General features: G+C 50.7%; 2 protein-coding genes across 3 annotated transcripts in view; both read left to right on the top strand.

Moving 5' to 3' along the window:
* The window catches only part of CRACR2B (calcium release activated channel regulator 2B), a 103,193-nt gene extending 94,410 nt beyond the window's left edge, over positions 1–8,783 (top strand). The window contains exons 9-10 of the mRNA XM_075326376.1: positions 4,767–4,838; positions 8,320–8,783. Coding sequence (XP_075182491.1) covers positions 4,767–4,838; positions 8,320–8,485 — 238 coding nt within the window. The 3' untranslated portion in view covers positions 8,486–8,783. The remainder of the gene's footprint in view (positions 1–4,766; positions 4,839–8,319) is intronic.
* Positions 8,784–15,420: 6,637 nt separating this feature from the next.
* CD151 (CD151 molecule (Raph blood group)) overlaps positions 15,421–21,574 on the top strand; it is a 71,759-nt gene continuing 65,605 nt past the window's right edge. Inside the window, exon 1 of one of the 2 annotated variants that reach the window (XM_075326912.1) lies at positions 15,421–15,532. The gene's annotated coding sequence lies outside the window, so the exon portion shown is untranslated. The remainder of the gene's footprint in view (positions 15,533–21,574) is intronic. The other variant, XM_075326915.1, reaches the window with a different exon arrangement.

Consider the following 21,574-nt stretch of genomic DNA (forward strand, 5'->3'; position numbering starts at 1 on the left):
AAAAGGCCTCAGAAAGATCAGAGGAACTCCGATTCATGGCGGTCTAAGTCACGTCCTAAAAAGACCGCCGGAGGAACCGCTCCCAAAGCGGCCTCCTCATGACTTTCGGCCTCCTCAAACCGCATCCTCGGTCGGTGGCAGGCTCTCCCGCTTTTGCGACGCCTGGCTGCCACAGGTAAAAGACCGATGGGTGAGAGACATTCTATCTCAAGGTTACAGGATAGAGTTCAGCTCTCGTCCTCCGACTCGTTTCTTCAGAACATCTCCGCCCCCCGAAAGAGCCGATGCTCTTCTGCAGGCGGTGTGCACTCTGAAGGCGGAAGGAGTGGTGATCCCTGTTCCTCTTCAGCAACGGGGTCACGGTTTTTACTCCAACTTGTTCGTGGTGCCAAAAAAGGACGGATCCTTCCGTCCTGTTCTGGACCTAAAACTGCTCAACAAGCATGTGAAAACCAGGCGGTTCCGGATGGAATCGCTCCGCTCCGTCATCGCCTCAATGTCCCAAGGAGATTTCCTGGCATCAATCGACATCAAAGATGCTTATCTCCACGTACCGATTGCACCAGAGCATCAGCGCTTCCTGCGTTTCGCCATAGGGGACGAACACTTTCAGTTCGTGGCACTGCCTTTTGGCCTGGCGACAGCCCCACGGGTCTTCACCAAGGTTATGGCAACAGTGGTGGCAATCCTACACTCTCAGGGACACTCGGTGATCCCTTACTTGTCAAGGCACCCTCTCAAGGGGCATGCCAACACAGCCTGAACATTGCTCTGGAGACTCTCCAGAGTTTCGGGTGGATCATCAATTTTCCAAAGTCAAATCTGACACCGGCCCAATCACTGACATATCTTGGCATGGAGTTTCATACTCTCTCAGCGATAGTGAAGCTTCCGCTGAACAAACAGCGTTCACTACAGACAGGGGTGCAATCTCTCCTTCAAGGCCAGTCACACCCCCTGAGGCGCCTCATGCACTTCCTAGGGAAGATGGTAGCAGCAATGGAGGCAATTCCTTTTGCGCAGTTTCATCTGCGCCCACTTCAATGGGACATTCTCCGCAAATGGGACAGGAAGTCGACGTCCCTCGACAGGAACGTCTCCCTTTCTCGGGCAGCCAAGGCTTCCCTTCAGTGGTGGCTTCTCCCCACTTCTCTGTCGAAGGGGAAATCCTTCCTGCCCCCATCCTGGGCGGTGGTCACGACGGACGCGAGCCTGTCAGGGTGGGGAGCGGTCTTTCTCCACCACAGGGCTCAGGGTACTTGGACTCAGACAGAGTCCTCCCTTCAGATCAATGTTCTGGAGATAAGGGCAGTGTATCTTGCCCTAAAGGCGTTCCAGCCGTGGCTGGAAGGCAAACAGATCCGAATTCAGTCGGACAACTCCACAGCGGTGGCATACATCAACCACCAAGGCGGGACACGCAGTCGGCAAGCCTTCCAGGAAGTCCGGCGGATTCTGCTGTGGGTGGAAGCCACAGCCTCCACCATATCCGCAGTTCACATCCCGGGCGTAGAAAACTGGGAAGCGGACTTTCTCAGTCGCCAGGGCATGGACGCAGGGGAATGGTCCCTTCACCCGGACGTGTTTCAGGAGATCTGTTGCCGCTGGGGCATGCCGGACGTCGACCTAATGGCGTCCCGGCACAACAACAAGGTCCCGACATTCATGGCACGGTCTCAAGATCACAGAGCTCTGGCGGCAGACGCCTTAGTTCAGGATTGGTCGCAGTTTCAACTCTCTTATGTGTTTCCTCCTCTGGCACTGTTGCCCAGAGTGTTACGCAAGATCAGGGCCGACTGCCGCTGCGCCATCCTCGTCGCTCCAGACTGGCCGAGGAGGTCGTGGTACCCGGATCTGTGGCATCTCACGGTCGGCCAACCGTGGGCACTACCAGACCGACCAGACTTGCTGTCTCAAGGGCCGTTTTTCAATCTGAATTCTGCGGCCCTCAACCTGACTGTGTGGCCATTGAGTCCTGGATCCTAGCGTCTTCAGGGTTATCTCAAGAGGTCATTGCCACTATGAGACAGGCTAGGAAACCAACGTCCGCCAAGATCTACCACAGGACGTGGAAGATATTCCTGTCGTGGTGCTCTGCTCAGGGTTTTTCTCCCTGGCCATTTACCTTGCCCACTTTTCTGTCCTTCCTTCAATCCGGATTGGAAAAGGGTTTGTCGCTCGGCTCCCTTAAGGGACAAGTCTCTGCGCTCTCTGTGTTTTTTCAGAAGCGCCTAGCCAGACTTCCACAGGTACGCACGTTCCTGCAGGGGGTTTGTCACATCGTCCCTCCTTACAAGCGGCCGTTAGAACCCTGGGATCTGAACAGGGTGCTGATGGCTCTTCAGAAACCACCGTTCGAGCCAATGAGGGATATTTCTCTCTCACGCCTTTCGCAGAAAGTGGTCTTCCTAGTAGCAGTCACTTCACTTCGGAGAGTGTCTGAGCTAGCAGCGTTGTCGTGCAAAGCCCCTTTCCTGGTGTTTCACCAGGACAAGGTGGTTCTGCGTCCGGTTCCGGAATTTCTCCCTAAGGTGGTATCCCCCTTTCATCTCAATCAGGATATCTCCTTACCCTCTTTTTGTCCTCATCCAGTTCACCAATGTGAAAAGGATTTGCACTTGTTAGATCTGGTGAGAGCACTCAGACTCTACATTTCTCGTACGGCGCCCCTGCGCCGCTCGGATGCACTCTTTGTCCTTGTCGCTGGCCAGCGTAAAGGGTCACAAGCTTCCAAATCAACCCTGGCTCGGTGGATCAAGGAACCAATTCTCGAAGCTTATCGTTCCTCGGGGCTTCCGGTTCCCTCAGGGCTGAAGGCCCATTCTACCAGGGCCGTGGGAGCGTCCTGGGCCTTGCGGCACCAGGCTACGGCTCAGCAGGTGTGTCAGGCAGCTACCTGGTCGAGCCTGCACACTTTCACGAAACACTATCAGGTGCATACCTATGCTTCGGCAGATGCCAGCCTAGGTAGGCGAGTCCTTCAGGCGGCGGTTGCCCACCTGTAGGACGGAGCCGTTTACGGCTCTATTATGAGGTATTATTTACCCACCCAGGGACTGCTTTTGGACGTCCCAATTGTCTCGGTCTCCCAATGGAGCGACAAAGAAGAAGAGAATTTTGTTTACTTACCGTAAATTCCTTTTCTTCTAGCTCCAATTGGGAGACCCAGCACCCGCCCCTGTTCCCTTCGGGCTGTTGTTCTTTGTGTACACATGTTGTTCATGTTGAATGGTTTCAGTTCTACGATATTCCTTCGGATTGAATTTACTTTAAACCAATTTATAATTTTTTCCTCCTTCTTGCTTTTGCACCAAAACTGAGGAGCCCGTGATGCACGGGGGGGTGTATAGGCAGAAGGGGAGGGGCTTTACACTTTTAGTGTAATACTTTGTGTGGCCTCCGGAGGCATAAGCTATACACCCAATTGTCTGGGTCTCCCAATTGGAGCTAGAAGAAAAGGAATTTACGGTAAGTAAACAAAATTCCCTTCTTTGGTTTCATCTGACCAGAGCACCTTCTTCCACATGTTTGGTGTGTCTCCCAGGTGACTTGTGGCAAACATTAAAGGACACTTTTTATGGATATCTTTGAGTAATAGCTTTCTTCTTACCACTTTTCCATAAAGGCCAGATTTGTGCAGTGTACGACTGATTGTTGTCCTATGGACAGACTCTCCCACCTCAGCTGTGGATCTCTGCAGTTCATCCAGAGTGATCATGGGCCTCTTGGCTGCATCTCTGATCAGGCTTCTCCTTGTTTGACATGAAATTTTTGAGGGACGGCCGGGTCTTGGTAGATTTGCAGTGGTATAATATTCCTTCCATTTCAATATGATCGCTTGCACAGTGCTCCTTGGGATCTTTAAAGTTGGGGAAATCTGTTTGGAACCATATCCAGCTTTAAACTTCTCCACAACAGTATCACGGACCTGCCTGTTGTGTTCCTTGGTCTTCATGATGCTCTCTGCGCTTTAATCAGAACACTGAGACTATCACAGAGCAGGTGCATTTATACAGAGACTTGATTATACACAAGTGCTTATATTTATCATCATCAGTCATTTAGGACAACATTGGATCATTCAGAGATCCTCAATGAACTTCTGGAGTGAGTTTGCTGCACTCAAAGTAAAGGGGACAAATAATATTCCACGCCCCAATTTTCAGTTTATTTTTTACAAAAATTTAAAATAAGCAATAAATATCATTCAACTTCACAATCGTGTCCCACTTGTTGCTGATTCTTCACCAGAACATTAACATTTTTCTCTTTATGTTTAAGGCCTGAAACGTGGGAAAAGGTAGAAAAATTTAAGGGAGAGGGGGATTAAAAAGTTTTTGATAGTGTTCTTTAAAGTTGCCATTACAGAGCTGTGAAGTTGGATTCTGAGCTAGTTTTGGGTGGAGTTGGGATTGGCAGAAATGTATTGATTCCCGCTGGTTATTAATTAATCAACCTTTATAGGAATGCATACAAGGTTAGAAATGTTAATAAAATATATTTTGTTATATCAATCCAAGGCCTCCATTTATGGAGGAGTCGGAGTGTGAGAAATAGTTTTCTGTAATACTGCAAGGAGTACACACAAACAATGGCTAAAACTATCTTCAGTATGGCAGTCCAATTCAATTTTCTCTGTTGGCTAAACACACCTCTGATGCTGTTATTACCGATTTTTTATATATTATAATGAGTACATTACATTATAATCGGGAAATATCAATATTGGCCTTAATCTAATCTTTATTTTATTGTTTTCTCTACAGGGATGTGTTCAAAGTGTCCCGAAATATGCAAAAAGAGAAGCAGAGTCTTCTCCGACAACTGGAGCTTCTAAGGTAAACCCGATAAAAATATTGAAATTGTCTCAGGTGTGACTCTAATATAGCAAATAAAAATAAAATTAAGCATTTTAAATGCAACCATCTTCTTTCTTCCCCCTCTCTACTTCTTTCTTCCTTGCTTCTTTGCTCTTCCTTCCTATTATTTCTTTCTTGTCCTTCCTTTTTCCTCTATTCCTCTTCCTTCTTTTTCCTAACTATTACCACCTCCTTCCTATTTCTTCTCCTTCTACTCTTCTTTCCTTTTCTTCTATTTATTCTTCATCATTCACTTGTCCGCCCTCTCTCTGTCCTCGCTCGCCCTCTCTCTGTCCTCGCTCGCCCTCTCTGTCCTCGCTCGCCCTCTCTGTCCTCGCTCGCCCTCTCTCTGTCCTCGCTCGCCCTCTCTCTGTCCTCGCTCGCCCTCTCTCTGTCCTCGCTCGCCCTCTCTCTGTCCTCGCTCGCCCTCTCTCTGTCCTCGCTCGCCCTCTCTCTGTCCTCGCTCGCCCTCTCTCTGTCCTCGCTCGCCCTCTCTCTGTCCTCGCTCGCCCTCTCTCTGTCCTCGCTCGCCCTCTCTCTGTCCTCGCTCGCCCTCTCTCTGTCCTCGCTCGCCCTCTCTCTGTCCTCGCTCGCCCTCTCTCTGTCCTCGCTCGCCCTCTCTCTGTCCTCGCTCGCCCTCTCTCTGTCCTCGCTCGCCCTCTCTCTGTCCTCGCTCGCCCTCTCTCTGTCCTCGCTCGCCCTCTCTCTGTCCTCGCTCGCCCTCTCTCTGTCCTCGCTCGCCCTCTCTCTGTCCTCGCTCGCCCTCTCTCTGTCCTCGCTCGCCCTCTCTCTGTCCTCGCTCGCCCTCTCTCTGTCCTCGCTCGCCCTCTCTCTGTCCTCGCTCGCCCTCTCTCTGTCCTCGCTCGCCCTCTCTCTGTCCTCGCTCGCCCTCTCTCTGTCCTCGCTCGCCCTCTCTGTCCTCGCTCGCCCTCTCTCTGTCCTCGCTCGCCCTCTCTCTGTCCTCGCTCGCCCTCTCTCTGTCCTCGCTCGCCCTCTCTCTGTCCTCGCTCGCCCTCTCTCTGTCCTCGCTCGCCCTCTCTCTGTCCTCGCTCGCCCTCTCTCTGTCCTCGCTCGCCCTCTCTCTGTCCTCGCTCGCCCTCTCTCTGTCCTCGCTCGCCCTCTCTCTGTCCTCGCTCGCCCTCTCTCTGTCCTCGCTCGCCCTCTCTCTGTCCTCGCTCGCCCTCTCTCTGTCCTCGCTCGCCCTCTCTCTGTCCTCGCTCGCCCTCTCTCTGTCCTCGCTCGCCCTCTCTCTGTCCTCGCTGTCCTCGCTCGCCCTCTCTCTGTCCTCGCTCGCCCTCTCTCTGTCCTCGCTCGCCCTCTCTCTGTCCTCGCTCGCCCTCTCTGTCCTCGCTCGCCCTCTCTCTGTCCTCGCTCGCCCTCTCTGTCCTCGCTCGCCCTCTCTGTCCTCGCTCGCCCTCTCTCTGTCCTCGCTCGCCCTCTCTCTGTCCTCGCTCGCCCTCTCTCTGTCCTCGCTCGCCCTCTCTCTGTCCTCGCTCGCCCTCTCTCTGTCCTCGCTCGCCCTCTCTCTGTCCTCGCTCGCCCTCTCTCTGTCCTCGCTCGCCCTCTCTCTGTCCTCGCTCGCCCTCTCTCTGTCCTCGCTCGCCCTCTCTCTGTCCTCGCTCGCCCTCTCTCTGTCCTCGCTCGCCCTCTCTCTGTCCTCGCTCGCCCTCTCTCTGTCCTCGCTCGCCCTCTCTCTGTCCTCGCTCGCCCTCTCTCTGTCCTCGCTCGCCCTCTCTCTGTCCTCGCTCGCCCTCTCTCTGTCCTCGCTCGCCCTCTCTCTGTCCTCGCTCGCCCTCTCTCTGTCCTCGCTCGCCCTCTCTCTGTCCTCGCTCGCCCTCTCTCTGTCCTCGCTCGCCCTCTCTCTGTCCTCGCTCGCCCTCTCTCTGTCCTCGCTCGCCCTCTCTCTGTCCTCGCTCGCCCTCTCTCTGTCCTCGCTCGCCCTCTCTCTGTCCTCGCTCGCCCTCTCTCTGTCCTCGCTCGCCCTCTCTCTGTCCTCGCTCGCCCTCTCTCTGTCCTCGCTCGCCCTCTCTCTGTCCTCGCTCGCCCTCTCTCTGTCCTCGCTCGCCCTCTCTCTGTCCTCGCTCGCCCTCTCTCTGTCCTCGCTCGCCCTCTCTCTGTCCTCGCTCGCCCTCTCTCTGTCCTCGCTCGCCCTCTCTCTGTCCTCGCTCGCCCTCTCTCTGTCCTCGCTCGCCCTCTCTCTGTCCTCGCTCGCCCTCTCTCTGTCCTCGCTCGCCCTCTCTCTGTCCTCGCTCGCCCTCTCTCTGTCCTCGCTCGCCCTCTCTCTGTCCTCGCTCGCCCTCTCTCTGTCCTCGCTCGCCCTCTCTCTGTCCTCGCTCGCCCTCTCTCTGTCCTCGCTCGCCCTCTCTCTGTCCTCGCTCGCCCTCTCTCTGTCCTCGCTCGCCCTCTCTCTGTCCTCGCTCGCCCTCTCTCTGTCCTCGCTCGCCCTCTCTCTGTCCTCGCTCGCCCTCTCTCTGTCCTCGCTCGCCCTCTCTCTGTCCTCGCTCGCCCTCTCTCTGTCCTCGCTCGCCCTCTCTCTGTCCTCGCTCGCCCTCTCTCTGTCCTCGCTCGCCCTCTCTCTGTCCTCGCTCGCCCTCTCTCTGTCCTCGCTCCGCCCTCTCTCTGTCCTCGCTCCGCCCTCTCTCTGTCCTCGCTCCGCCCTCTCTCTGTCCTCGCTCCGCCCTCTCTCTGTCCTCGCTCCGCCCTCTCTCTGTCCTCGCTCCGCCCTCTCTCTGTCCTCGCTCCGCCCTCTCTCTGTCCTCGCTCCGCCCTCTTTCTGTCCTCGCTCCGCCCTCTTTCTGTCCTCGCTCCGCCCTCTCTCTGTCCTCGCTCCGCCCTCTCTCTGTCCTCGCTCCGCCCTCTCTCTGTCCTCGCTCCGCCCTCTCTCTGTCCTCGCTCCGCCCTCTCTCTGTCCTCGCTCCGCCCTCTCTCTGTCCTCGCTCCGCCCTCTCTCTGTCCTCGCTCCGCCCTCTCTCTGTCCTCGCTCCGCCCTCTCTCTGTCCTCGCTCCGCCCTCTCTCTGTCCTCGCTCCGCCCTCTCTCTGTCCTCGCTCCGCCCTCTCTCTGTCCTCGCTCCGCCCTCTCTGTCCTCGCTCCGCCCTCCCTGTCCTCGCTCCGCCCTGTCCTCGCTCCGCCCTGTCCTCGCTCCGCCCTGTCCTCGCTCCGCCCTGTCCTCGCATTATTATGCTTTAGTTGTGCTGTCTATGGAAATCATTGCAGTAAATCTTATTCTGTGGTGCAGAATGTTGAGTGGGCGATAGTCCCTTATTCCACACCCCCTGCCAGTGCCTCCTATAACACATCGTTAGTGTCACCTTAACTGTATCTCACTTATTGATATTCACTTGAATGCGTTTTTCCTATTTTATTAAATACCATATGGCAGTTTTTTCAGAAGCAATCTCTGATTATACCTCTTTAGTCAGGTAGCTATAAAATGTATTTTTTTTTATTTTACTTTTTAGAGAAATGAACAAAAAGCTTCGAGATGAGAAGGATGTGTTTGAAGCAAGAAAACTAGATACCCTAAGGAAGGAGCTGGCAGACCCCATCCTTACGCCCAGAAGCTGCTGCTGCTGTTGCTGCCACTCGAGCTGTGCCGGCAGTGCCCACTGTGACCCTGGATTATGACGGCAGGGAGGGGGTGGTAACGGGTTAGCAATGTGACTGTATAATGTTTGTAGTATATTAGTTATATATATATTAATGTGTATATGTAAATATTTTCATATAAGTATGTGGAAAAGTGACAGAAAAATCTCTAATGTATATAATTGGGTCAAAGCTTTAGGCTGGAGACGAGCGGAGGGGACAGAACAATTTACTTTAAAGGGGTTGTGTTTACAATTGGGGAAGAAGACTGTACACAATGCACAGTTCCCTGTACTATTTTATCTGAGACTTACAGAAAGTGCTTCCATTACAACTAAGGGTTAAGAATATTTTTATTAAAAAAAAAAAAATGTGCTTCTTTGCTTTTTTATTTAATATCATTGAGCGCTGATTGCCAATATCCCAGGATGCTTATCCATTATTGCCTTATGTGCCCAAAACATCATCATTAATGCCCGCATGGATCCTCACCGCTCTACAAACACTGCTCTGGTGCTCTGCAGTGAGTACACCCTGTCAGTCTCTCATTTGACCACTGCAGCCAATCAGTGGTGATGTTTGCAGATATAACAGTGAATAGTGAGGGAAGGGGATGGCTAGTTGCACAAGTTGCACAAATGTTTTTTGGTCAAGCAACAGCGATTTTAAGACAAGTCATGCAACCAATAATATGTGTAGTGCTGTCACACTAAGTACGGAGAAGTACCAAGCGAAAGGGGGTCTAGGGAAGGGGGAGATGGTGACCCCTGACCACGCCTGCCACTGTTCCCTGGGTCCCTCACTACACTAGATAGGTTCTGTACCTATGCGCCGAGCCAGATACCTGACCCTAGGTATCCCTAGTGCTGGGCCCTAAATAGGAAACAGATGGGATGAGTTCTTCGTCAACCCCACTAAACACTAAAGAAGACACCAGGAAGGGGACACAGGGAAAATGCATGAACTACTTATCTACACATGACTCAGGTAAAAGTTCAGCCAAATTTCAGCAACAATACCACAGAGGAGTACAAGCCACCTGCTTGCAACCAGAACTTGAATGAACAGAAAATATCACCAGCACTCCAGGGAAAATGGGAGTATTTAAGCACATGGAGAATACTGACAATCAGCAGCTGGATGGAAGGAGAGCTCCGCTGTATTTTTAAAGGGGAAGCGATAAAAACCCAGCAAGAAAGCTACCTAGTACAATGATTACTACCAGCAGGAACAATAGAAAGCCAGAGACCTTCTATTGCCAGAAACCACATGACCGTCTGTCACCCATGACCATTGCCTCCAAGCTGCTATTCCAGGATCATCTTAGAGCTAAACACATCACCATATTTCCCCCCCCCTAAAGGGGCTTTTCACCTTTATAACGTGATGGAGTAGCCCTACGATATGCCATCATTTTCCATCAGTAATGGTCTGATTTCTGAAATGTTCCTGAAAATGAAGGGGATGCACTGCGGTATAGCATTCTGTGCCATTGTAGTTTTTATCATGCACATTGGCTTTGCTACCCCCTATGCATGGATTTGCAGCACCAATAGCTAAAAAAATAAAATAAAATGCTAGTTAATGGAGGGAATTTATGTATCCATTATAGTAAACCAAATATTGTAATGGGAAAACAAAAAACTATTTCCAATCTACATAACCACATACAAATGTGAATAGGACCGGCTGCAGTTCAGGTGGCCGTGAGCTCAACCTTATTTTTCAAATCGGTGAGGTCCTAGTGGTCAGACTCCACCAATTTTGATGTGTGGAGTGTTCTATTGATATGCCATCACCTCTGTATACGGTGGAAATACCCTTTAAGCTCATGTCATGCAAAACACTGGCAGATAGATGGAAAAGGCCCCCAGTGCAATAATATATGGGCCCTCTGCAGGCAAAAAGCTCATTAAGATGCAAAATTACACTTGCTTTTGGAGGTGATAATGGACCCCTTACTTTTTAGACCAATGAGATGGCTACCCCTGATGCGAAAAGTGTTCTTTTTTTTTTGTTTTTTTTTTCTAGATACAAAAGGTACTGTTGAATGGTTTCTATCTAGTAACACACGTTAAAAAAAAAAGCCCTTGGTCCATCTAGTTCAACCTTCCTCCACCAATTATACATTTTGTCATTAAATCATCTATAACCTACAATGTTGTGTGTACTGAGGAAATCATCCAGCCCTGATATAAAAGCTGTTATAGTATCTGCCATTACTACCTCCTGCAGTAGGGAATTCCACAGTCTGGCTGCTCTAACTGTAAAGAACCTGTCGCACCCCGGGGAAGCCGGGGTGCTCGGATCCGGACGGTCCATGGCTCAAGGGGTCCCGGATCCAGGGGCACCATCGACCAGTTTTAAATAAAAGGGAAAAATAAATTAAATAGTCCGACTACGCCACTCGCGGTGTGCGGCCAGGGATGGTAGGGCCGCCGCTGTGGGTTCCTGCTGGGGATGATGGATGGGGGCAGCATGGATGGTGGAGCCCTCCGTGAGCAGGGCTTTTCCCCAGGGGTAGGTGAGGGGTTAACATGGAGGCGCAGGGAAATAACTCAGTCCAGACAGGGGAGTGCAGCTTGGTTGCTTTACTTACAGCTGGGTTCGCACCCCGGAGACGTGCTGGATCCCAGGTGCGCCCGAGTTCTATGTCCCTGTGCCAGCTGACCTGGGGCCACTCGCCCACCGATGCACTCCTGTGTGTGTAGGTCCTCCCTGGCATGGAACACTTGGAGGTACGCCTGGTGTCTGGGTCCTGCCGCAAGCAGATTGGACTGTTTAAGGGAATATGTCCCGGTCCTCCCTTTGCTGCTGTTTCCTCGGATGTTAGTGGTGGCGGATGAGTCCTGGAACCCCATCCGCCTGCCAAAGTTAAGATGGCTTGAAGTCCTGGTCTGTTCTGGGATCTGCACCCCGTGCGTGCAAAGTACTGGGATCCCTGGATTTCTACTCCCACGGGATTCCACTGTCCTTGGAGCTTGATCTCTCGCTCTTCAGCTACTTTCTCCTCTGAGTGGCTGATCTTTCTACTCAGGTCTTGGCGAGGTCTTTGCTACTTTCACTGTGTCTCAAGATTCCGTTGTCTGTCTTGACACCTGTCCTTTCAATTCTCTCTCTTTCTCACTACAGCTCACTTTTCACTCCTCTCCTCAACTCTCAACTCCTTTCTCTCTGTCTTCTGCTGACTAGTCACGCACCTCAGGCCACTCGCTCCTGCCACCAGGTCTGGTCCCTCCCTCCCCAGTTGGCTGTTTGTTAGCTCCCAGTGCGCAGCCCTGTCACCTGGTTCTAAGGGGGGGTCTCCCACCCTGGTTTTGATTGTAAGTGTCCTGGTGTGTGCACTGACTGGCACAGTCATGTAGGACCCGAGCTGTTAGTGATGATACCTTGTTTTGTGACACCTGGCTACTGCAGGGGCGTCACAAACCCTTTCCTATTTAGCTGCCGGAATCGCTTTTCTGCCACTCGCAGTGAGTACCCCCTGGTCCTTAGTATTGTCTTTGGAAGAAATAAGTCATGTGCCAGTCCTTTATATTGACCACACATGTATTTATACATATAAATGACATCTCCTCTGAGACGTCTGTGGGGAGAGAGTCCATCATAACCTATGGCAAATACTGTTTGGTTGTTTCTTGGCTTTAACTTATTGTTTATATAGTCATCCATGGAAACGCTAAATTAGAGCCCATCAATACATACGACACCTCAAATACTATTCATATCTATATAGAGCTGGCAGCCGGACGTTTGCATATTCATGAATCCACTAAAATCAGCCAAGTGTACATACTTAATAACGTAAAGCCATGAGACAAGTATAGTGGCGGCTCATATCCCTGAGAATAAAGAATGGAGCATATTGAAATTCACCATGCCTTTTTCTTCATTAAGCATCTGGGGGACTGTTATCCATCCCAAAACACACAAAATCATTGTCTTTTTCTTTTAACTTCAATATCTATTTTCCCCAGAGTGGGGAATGCTATAAAATAAAGAAATTACTGGTAAATATTCCAGAGTGTCATCTTGGGAAAAGTGCAGGCAAAGTGCTTCCCTTCAAGCCACCACTAGGAGGCGCTCAATACATACTTATTAGTTTTGCACTAGTGAGCTAAAAAGCATTATAAATGTATATACAGTGAACTCCCCCTAGTGGCCAGACAATATTCTGCACTATTCAGCAGGGTATTGTGCATGTTGGGCACTGTAACATTATCCGAGTACCATATTTGCTACATATGTCAACATTATTAAACTAACACTGTTCAGCTATTTAATAGTACCTCCCAACAGTCTCAGATCCAGCAGGACATTCCCCAGACTTGTAAATCTGTCCAGGGAGGTATCTGGGTATGTTCCAGATTCAACAATATCTGCATCTTTAGGCCAGTCAGCAGCCGTCCCCCCCCCCCCCCCCCCGCTTGTGTGCCCTCTGCACTATGGGAGGCGCAGTGACATCACTAGGATGCGCCCACTGCGCAGAGTCTCCCTGCATAGAGGGGCACAGGTCTGCTCCGCACATTGTGGCAACGGGGCCAGGTGGTATTTTTAAGCCCAGTTATGTGGCATTGTTGAGGCATGATAACGTGCGAGGAACAATGCGGAGGTATCATTCTTAGCAGGGGAATGCAGTGTGGAAGCATCATACTGTGAGAAAGGCACTAAAGAGGCATCATAAGCTGTGGCACTTTTGTATTGAGGCACTGAGTGAACAGGGATAAATGGGGGCATCATTCTGTGAAAACACACACATTGGGGGGCATCATACTGTGTGTTGTGGCAGTAAGGTGGCATAATCTGTGAGAGACAATGTGGGGGTGTAATTATTATGGTTCAAGGCGGTAGCTGTGGGTGACTTATTCACTCTCCACATCCTGGCATGCTACAGAAAGATGGGGGTCCTGTGTGTGTGTGTGTGTGTGTGTGTGTGTGTGTGGTGGTACTGTGGACACCTTCAGGTTCACCCCTGCTGTGTTCACTGCAGTATCAGACCCCTTTATCCCCAAGATGAGGAAGTCAGACATGTTGGCGTCCTTTTTACTGAAGAATAAACGTATGTATAAAGGGATTGTAGTTTACTTCTGAGCAATATAGAGAGACAGGCATAGATGGCGGCACAATACTTGTGAATGTTTCAGATAAACAGTACGGCAATATGGGTGACTCCATTCCGTTCTTTAATGACACTAACGTAGGAGAGCTCTTGCTAGCTACCACTCTTACTAAACGCACCAGTGGTCTGACCGAATTCACCTTCTCTTTAAGGTTGTTTTCCCCAGAGTCCAGTACACTACTGCTGAGTTGCCGCTGTTTCAGTCTCAGAGTGCCCCTACTAGCCTGCTTAAGTGAACTGCTGCCACTGTAGGTTTTTTGCTGAAGCTTGCTCCCTTGTCCTTGTTACACACCCACCCAAAGTTGTTCTTTTCCTCTGAGGGTGTCCTCACTTCTTCCTTGCTCACAAACTAACTCCTCCTGCACCCTGGCTGACTACGTATTAACTCTGTCTTTCCCAAACAAGTCAATATAAGAGTAAAAAGGAAGACAGTGACCTCTTGTGGCCGGTGGTTAGTACTGAAGCCCACAGAGAAATTAACACGTGTTACCACACAAACCATTGCAGAAATACCAACATTACACAAACATGATTGGTGTCTTCAGGGGGGAATGTGATAGCCTGTAGTGTCCACCTCCTTACAGGGTCATCATAATCTGTGAGGGACATTTTTATGACTCGGGACACTGTGGGGAATCATACTGTGTACTGAGACACTGTGAGGCTTTATATTGTGTGTTGAGGCAATGTAAGGGAATTATATTGTATGATGAGGCATTGTGGGGGCATTGTATTGTGTGGTGAGACACTGTGGGGACATTTTATTGTGTGGTGAAACTGGGGGCATGCTATTATATGGTGAGGCACTGTGGGGGCGTCTATTGAGTGGTGAGGCACTATGGGGGCATTCTATTGAGTGGTGAGGCACTATGGGGGCATTCTATTGAGTGGTGAGGCACTATGGGGGCATTCTATGGAGTGGTGAGGCACTGTGGGGACATTCTATTGAGTGGTGAGGCACTGTGGGGGCATTTTATTGTGTGGTGAGACAATGTAGGGGCATTATATTGTGTAGTGAGGCACTGTGGGGAGCATTATATTGTGTGGTGAGGCACTGTGGGGGTATTTTATTGTGTGGTGAGGCACCGAGGGGACGTTCTATTGTGTGGTGGGGCACTGTGGGGGTATTTTATTGAGTGGTGAGGCACTGTGGGGGCATTCTATTGAGTGGTGAGGCACTGTGGGGGCATTCAATTGGGTGGTAAGGCACTGTGGGAGCATTTTATTGTATGGTGAGACAATTTGAGGGCATTATATTTTGTGGTGAGGCACTGTGGGGAGCATTATATTGTTTGGTGAGGCACTATGGGGGCATTTTATTGTGTGGTGAGACAATGTGGGGGCATTATATTGTGTGGTGAGGCACTGTGGGGAGCATTATATTGTGTGGTGAGGCACTGTGGGTGCATTTCATTGTGTGGTGAGGCACCGAGGGGACGTTCTATTGGGTGGTGGGGCATTGTATTGAGTGGTGAGGCACTGTGGGGGCATTCTATTGAGTGGTGAGGCACTGTGGGGGCATTGTATTGAGTGGTGAGGCACTGTGGGGGCATTGTATTGCGTGGTGAGGCACTGTGGGGGCATTCTATACATGGAGGCACTGTTGTGTTATGAATGTTATACTGTATTATGAGTGTGCTGTTATCAGTCAGGATTTGTCAGAAGCCGATATCCACAGCCAGGGCCAGGGTCAACACTGGAGATACGGAGTCCCTGCATAAATAATGTATTTGTCGCTAGTTTTCGGTGCAGTGCCCTCAGTGAGCTGCAGGTGGCGCCTCCTCTCCAGCAGTGCACCTTGCTGGCGTCCTCTGCAGGGTTAAGCGGCGGGCGCGCTGTGGGTGTGGTCTGTGGCCGCTGCCCTTCCTCTGTCTCCGGCTCGTCTTGCTCGCAGTGTCCGGGGATCTGCTCGGGGTTCGGGGACATTTCCAGCTGCTGTGTGACCTTAAAGAAGCGGGAGACTCGGGGTGAGTGCAAGGCTCTGACGGAGGTGCAGTGTGTGTATATCATTGTAGGACGTGTGCACTGCGTGTGTATATCATTATATAGGACGTGTGCACTGCGTGTGTGTGTATCATTGTATAGGACGTGTGCACTGCGTGTGTGTGTATCATTGTATAGGACGTGTGCACTGCGTGTGTGTGTATCATTGTATAGGACGTGTGCACTGCGTGTGTGTGTATCATTGTATAGGACGTGTGCACTGCGTGTGTGTGTATCATTGTATAGGACGTGTGCACTGCGTGTGTGTAGATCATTGTATAGGACGTGTGCACTGCGTGTGTGTGTATCATTGTATAGGACGTGTGCACTGCGTGTGTGTGTGTCATTGTATAGGACGTGTGCACTGCGTGTGTGTGTGTCATTGTATAGGACGTGTGCACTGCGTGTGTGTGTGTCATTGTATAGGACGTGTGCACTGCGTGTGTGTGTGTCATTGTATAGGACGTGTGCACTGCGTGTGTGTGTGTCATTGTATAGGATGTGTGCACTGCGTGTGTGTGTGTCATTGTATAGGACGTGTGCACTGCGTGTGTGTGTGTCATTGTATAGGACGTGTGCACTGCGTGTGTGTGTGTCATTGTATAGGACGTGTGCACTGCGTGTGTGTGTGTCATTGTATAGGACGTGTGCACTGCGTGTGTGTGTGTCATTGTATAGGACGTGTGCACTGCGTGTGTGTGTGTCATTGTATAGGACGTGTGCACTGCGTGTGTGTGTCATTGTATAGGACGTGTGCACTGCGTGTGTGTGTGTCATTGTATAGGACGTGTGCACTGCGTGTGTGTGTGTCATTGTATAGGACGTGTGCACTGCGTGTGTGTGTGTCATTGTATAGGACGTGTGCACTGCGTGTGTGTGTGTCATTGTATAGGACGTGTGCACTGCGTGTGTGTGTGTCATTGTATAGGACGTGTGCACTGCGTGTGTGTGTGTCATTGTATAGGACGTGTGCACTGCGTGTGTGTGTGTCATTGTATAGGACGTGTGCACTGCGTGTGTGTGTGTCATTGTATAGGACGTGTGCACTGCGTGTGTGTGTGTCATTGTATAGGACGTGTGCACTGCGTGTGTGTGTGTCATTGTATAGGACGTGTGCACTGCGTGTGTGTGTGTCATTGTATAGGACGTGTGCACTGCGTGTGTGTGTGTCATTGTATAGGACGTGTGCACTGCGTGTGTGTGTGTCATTGTATAGGACGTGTGCACTGCGTGTGTGTGTGTCATTGTATAGGACGTGTGCACTGCGTGTGTGTGTGTCATTGTATAGGACGTGTGCACTGCGTGTGTGTGTGTCATTGTATAGGACGTGTGCACTGCGTGTGTGTGTGTCATTGTATAGGACGTGTGCACTGCGTGTGTGTGTGTGTGTCATTGTATAGGACGTGTGCACTGCGTGTGTGTGTGTGTGTCATTGTATAGGACGTGTGCACTGCGTGTGTGTGTGTGTCATTGTATAGGACGTGTGCACTGCGTGTGTGTGTGTGTCATTGTATAGGACGTGTGCACTGCGTGTGTGTGTGTGTCATTGTATAGGACGTGTGCACTGCGTGTGTGTGTGTGTCATTGTATAGGACGTGTGCACTGCGTGTGTGTGTGTGTCATTGTATAGGACGTGTGCACTGCGTGTGTGTGTGTGTCATTGTATAGGACGTGTGCACTGCGTGTGTGTGTGTCATTGTATAGGACGTGTGCACTGCGTGTGTGTGTGTGTCATTGTATAGGACGTGTGCACTGCGTGTGTGTGTGTGTCATTGTATAGGACGTGTGCACTGCGTGTGTGTGTGTGTCATTGTATAGGACGTGTGCACTGCGTGTGTGTGTGTGTCATTGTATAGGACGTGTGCACTGCGTGTGTGTGTGTGTCATTGTATAGGACGTGTGCACTGCGTGTGTGTGTGTGTCATTGTATAGGACGTGTGCACTGCGTGTGTGTGTGTGTCATTGTATAGGACGTGTGCACTGCGTGTGTGTGTGTGTCATTGTATAGGACGTGTGCACTGCGTGTGTGTGTGTCATTGTATAGGACGTGTGCACTGCGTGTGTGTGTGTGTCATTGTATAGGACGTGTGCACTGCGTGTGTGTGTGTGTCATTGTATAGGACGTGTGCACTGCGTGTGTGTGTGTGTCATTGTATAGGACGTGTGCACTGCGTGTGTGTGTGTGTCATTGTATAGGACGTGTGCACTGCGTGTGTGTGTGTGTCATTGTATAGGACGTGTGCACTGCGTGTGTGTGTGTGTCATTGTATAGGACGTGTGCACTGCGTGTGTGTGTGTGTCATTGTATAGGACGTGTGCACTGCGTGTGTGTGTGTGTCATTGTATAGGACGTGTGCACTGCGTGTGTGTGTGTGTCATTGTATAGGACGTGTGCACTGCGTGTGTGTGTGTGTCATTGTATAGGACGTGTGCACTGCGTGTGTGTGTGTGTCATTGTATAGGACGTGTGCACTGCGTGTGTGTGTGTGTCATTGTATAGGACGTGTGCACTGCGTGTGTGTGTGTGTGTCATTGTATAGGACGTGTGCACTGCGTGTGTGTGTGTGTGTCATTGTATAGGACGTGTGCACTGCGTGTGTGTGTGTGTGTCATTGTATAGGACGTGTGCACTGCGTGTGTGTGTGTGTGTCATTGTATAGGACGTGTGCACTGCGTGTGTGTGTGTCATTGTATAGGACGTGTGCACTGCGTGTGTGTGTGTCATTGTATAGGACGTGTGCACTGCGTGTGTGTGTGTGTGTCATTGTATAGGACGTGTGCACTGCGTGTGTGTGTGTGTGTCATTGTATAGGACGTGTGCACTGCGTGTGTGTGTGTGTGTGTCATTGTATAGGACGTGTGCACTGCGTGTGTGTGTGTGTGTCATTGTATAGGACGTGTGCACTGCGTGTGTGTGTGTGTGTCATTGTATAGGACGTGTGCACTGCGTGTGTGTGTGTGTCATTGTATAGGACGTGTGCACTGCGTGTGTGTGTGTGTCATTGTATAGGACGTGTGCACTGCGTGTGTGTGTGTGTGTCATTGTATAGGACGTGTGCACTGCGTGTGTGTGTGTGTGTCATTGTATAGGACGTGTGCACTGCGTGTGTGTGTGTGTGTCATTGTATAGGACGTGTGCACTGCGTGTGTGTGTGTCATTGTATAGGACGTGTGCACTGCGTGTGTGTGTGTCATTGTATAGGACGTGTGCACTGCGTGTGTGTGTGTCATTGTATAGGACGTGTGCACTGCGTGTGTGTGTGTGTGTCATTGTATAGGACGTGTGCACTGCGTGTGTGTGTGTGTGTCATTGTATAGGACGTGTGCACTGCGTGTGTGTGTGTGTGTCATTGTATAGGACGTGTGCACTGCGTGTGTGTGTGTGTGTGTCATTGTATAGGACGTGTGCACTGCGTGTGTGTGTGTGTCATTGTATAGGACGTGTGCACTGCGTGTGTGTGTGTGTCATTGTATAGGACGTGTGCACTGCGTGTGTGTGTGTGTGTCATTGTATAGGACGTGTGCACTGCGTGTGTGTGTGTGTGTCATTGTATAGGACGTGTGCACTGCGTGTGTGTGTGTGTGTCATTGTATAGGACGTGTGCACTGCGTGTGTGTGTGTGTGTCATTGTATAGGACGTGTGCACTGCGTGTGTGTGTGTGTCATTGTATAGGACGTGTGCACTGCGTGTGTGTGTGTGTGTCATTGTATAGGACGTGTGCACTGCGTGTGTGTGTGTGTGTCATTGTATAGGACGTGTGCACTGCGTGTGTGTGTGTGTGTCATTGTATAGGACGTGTGCACTGCGTGTGTGTGTGTGTCATTGTATAGGACGTGTGCACTGCGTGTGTGTGTGTCATTGTATAGGACGTGTGCACTGCGTGTGTGTGTGTGTCATTGTATAGGACGTGTGCACTGCGTGTGTGTGTGTGTCATTGTATAGGACGTGTGCACTGCGTGTGTGTGTGTGTCATTGTATAGGACGTGTGCACTGCGTGTGTGTGTGTGTCATTGTATAGGACGTGTGCACTGCGTGTGTGTGTGTGTCATTGTATAGGACGTGTGCACTGCGTGTGTGTGTGTGTCATTGTATAGGACGTGTGCACTGCGTGTGTGTGTGTGTCATTGTATAGGACGTGTGCACTGCGTGTGTGTGTGTGTCATTGTATAGGACGTGTGCACTGCGTGTGTGTGTGTGTCATTGTATAGGACGTGTGCACTGCGTGTGTGTGTGTGTCATTGTATAGGACGTGTGCACTGCGTGTGTGTGTGTGTCATTGTATAGGACGTGTGCACTGCGTGTGTGTGTGTGTCATTGTATAGGACGTGTGCACTGCGTGTGTGTGTGTGTCATTGTATAGGACGTGTGCACTGCGTGTGTGTGTGTGTCATTGTATAGGACGTGTGCACTGCGTGTGTGTGTGTGTCATTGTATAGGACGTGTGCACTGCGTGTGTGTGTGTGTCATTGTATAGGACGTGTGCACTGCGTGTGTGTGTGTGTCATTGTATAGGACGTGTGCACTGCGTGTGTGTGTGTGTCATTGTATAGGACGTGTGCACTGCGTGTGTGTGTGTGTCATTGTATAGGACGTGTGCACTGCGTGTGTGTGTGTGTCATTGTATAGGACGTGTGCACTGCGTGTGTGTGTGTGTGTCATTGTATAGGACGTGTGCACTGCGTGTGTGTGTGTGTGTCATTGTATAGGACGTGTGCACTGCGTGTGTGTGTGTGTGTCATTGTATAGGACGTGTGCACTGCGTGTGTGTGTGTGTGTCATTGTATAGGACGTGTGCACTGCGTGTGTGTGTGTCATTGTATAGGACGTGTGCACTGCGTGTGTGTGTGTCATTGTATAGGACGTGTGCACTGCGTGTGTGTGTGTCATTGTATAGGACGTGTGCACTGCGTGTGTGTGTGTGTCATTGTATAGGACGTGTGCACTGCGTGTGTGTGTGTCATTGTATAGGACGTGTGCACTGCGTGTGTGTGTGTGTGTCATTGTATAGGACGTGTGCACTGCGTGTGTGTGTGTGTGTCATTGTATAGGACGTGTGCACTGCGTGTGTGTGTGTGTGTCATTGTATAGGACGTGTGCACTGCGTGTGTGTGTGTGTGTCATTGTATAGGACGTGTGCACTGCGTGTGTGTGTGTGTGTCATTGTATAGGACGTGTGCACTGCGTGTGTGTGTGTGTGTCATTGTATAGGACGTGTGCACTGCGTGTGTGTGTGTGTGTCATTGTATAGGACGTGTGCACTGCGTGTGTGTGTGTGTGTCATTGTATAGGACGTGTGCACTGCGTGTGTGTGTGTGTCATTGTATAGGACGTGTGCACTGCGTGTGTGTGTGTGTCATTGTATAGGACGTGTGCACTGCGTGTGTGTGTGTGTGTCATTGTATAGGACGTGTGCACTGCGTGTGTGTGTGTGTGTCATTGTATAGGACGTGTGCACTGCGTGTGTGTGTGTGTGTCATTGTATAGGACGTGTGCACTGCGTGTGTGTGTGTGTGTGTCATTGTATAGGACGTGTGCACTGCGTGTGTGTGTGTGTGTGTCATTGTATAGGACGTGTGCACTGCGTGTGTGTGTGTGTGTGTCATTGTATAGGACGTGTGCACTGCGTGTGTGTGTGTGTGTGTCATTGTATAGGACGTGTGCACTGCGTGTGTGTGTGTGTGTGTCATTGTATAGGACGTGTGCACTGCGTGTGTGTGTGTGTGTGTCATTGTATAGGACGTGTGCACTGCGTGTGTGTGTGTGTGTGTCATTGTATAGGACGTGTGCACTGCGTGTGTGTGTGTGTGTGTCATTGTATAGGACGTGTGCACTGCGTGTGTGTGTGTGTGTGTCATTGTATAGGACGTGTGCACTGCGTGTGTGTGTGTGTGTGTCATTGTATAGGACGTGTGCACTGCGTGTGTGTGTGTGTGTCATTGTATAGGACGTGTGCACTGCGTGTGTGTGTGTGTGTCATTGTATAGGACGTGTGCACTGCGTGTGTGTGTGTGTGTCATTGTATAG

This window comes from Anomaloglossus baeobatrachus, chromosome 10, assembly GCF_048569485.1.
Source record: "Anomaloglossus baeobatrachus isolate aAnoBae1 chromosome 10, aAnoBae1.hap1, whole genome shotgun sequence".
Lineage (NCBI taxonomy): Eukaryota > Metazoa > Chordata > Amphibia > Anura > Aromobatidae > Anomaloglossus > Anomaloglossus baeobatrachus.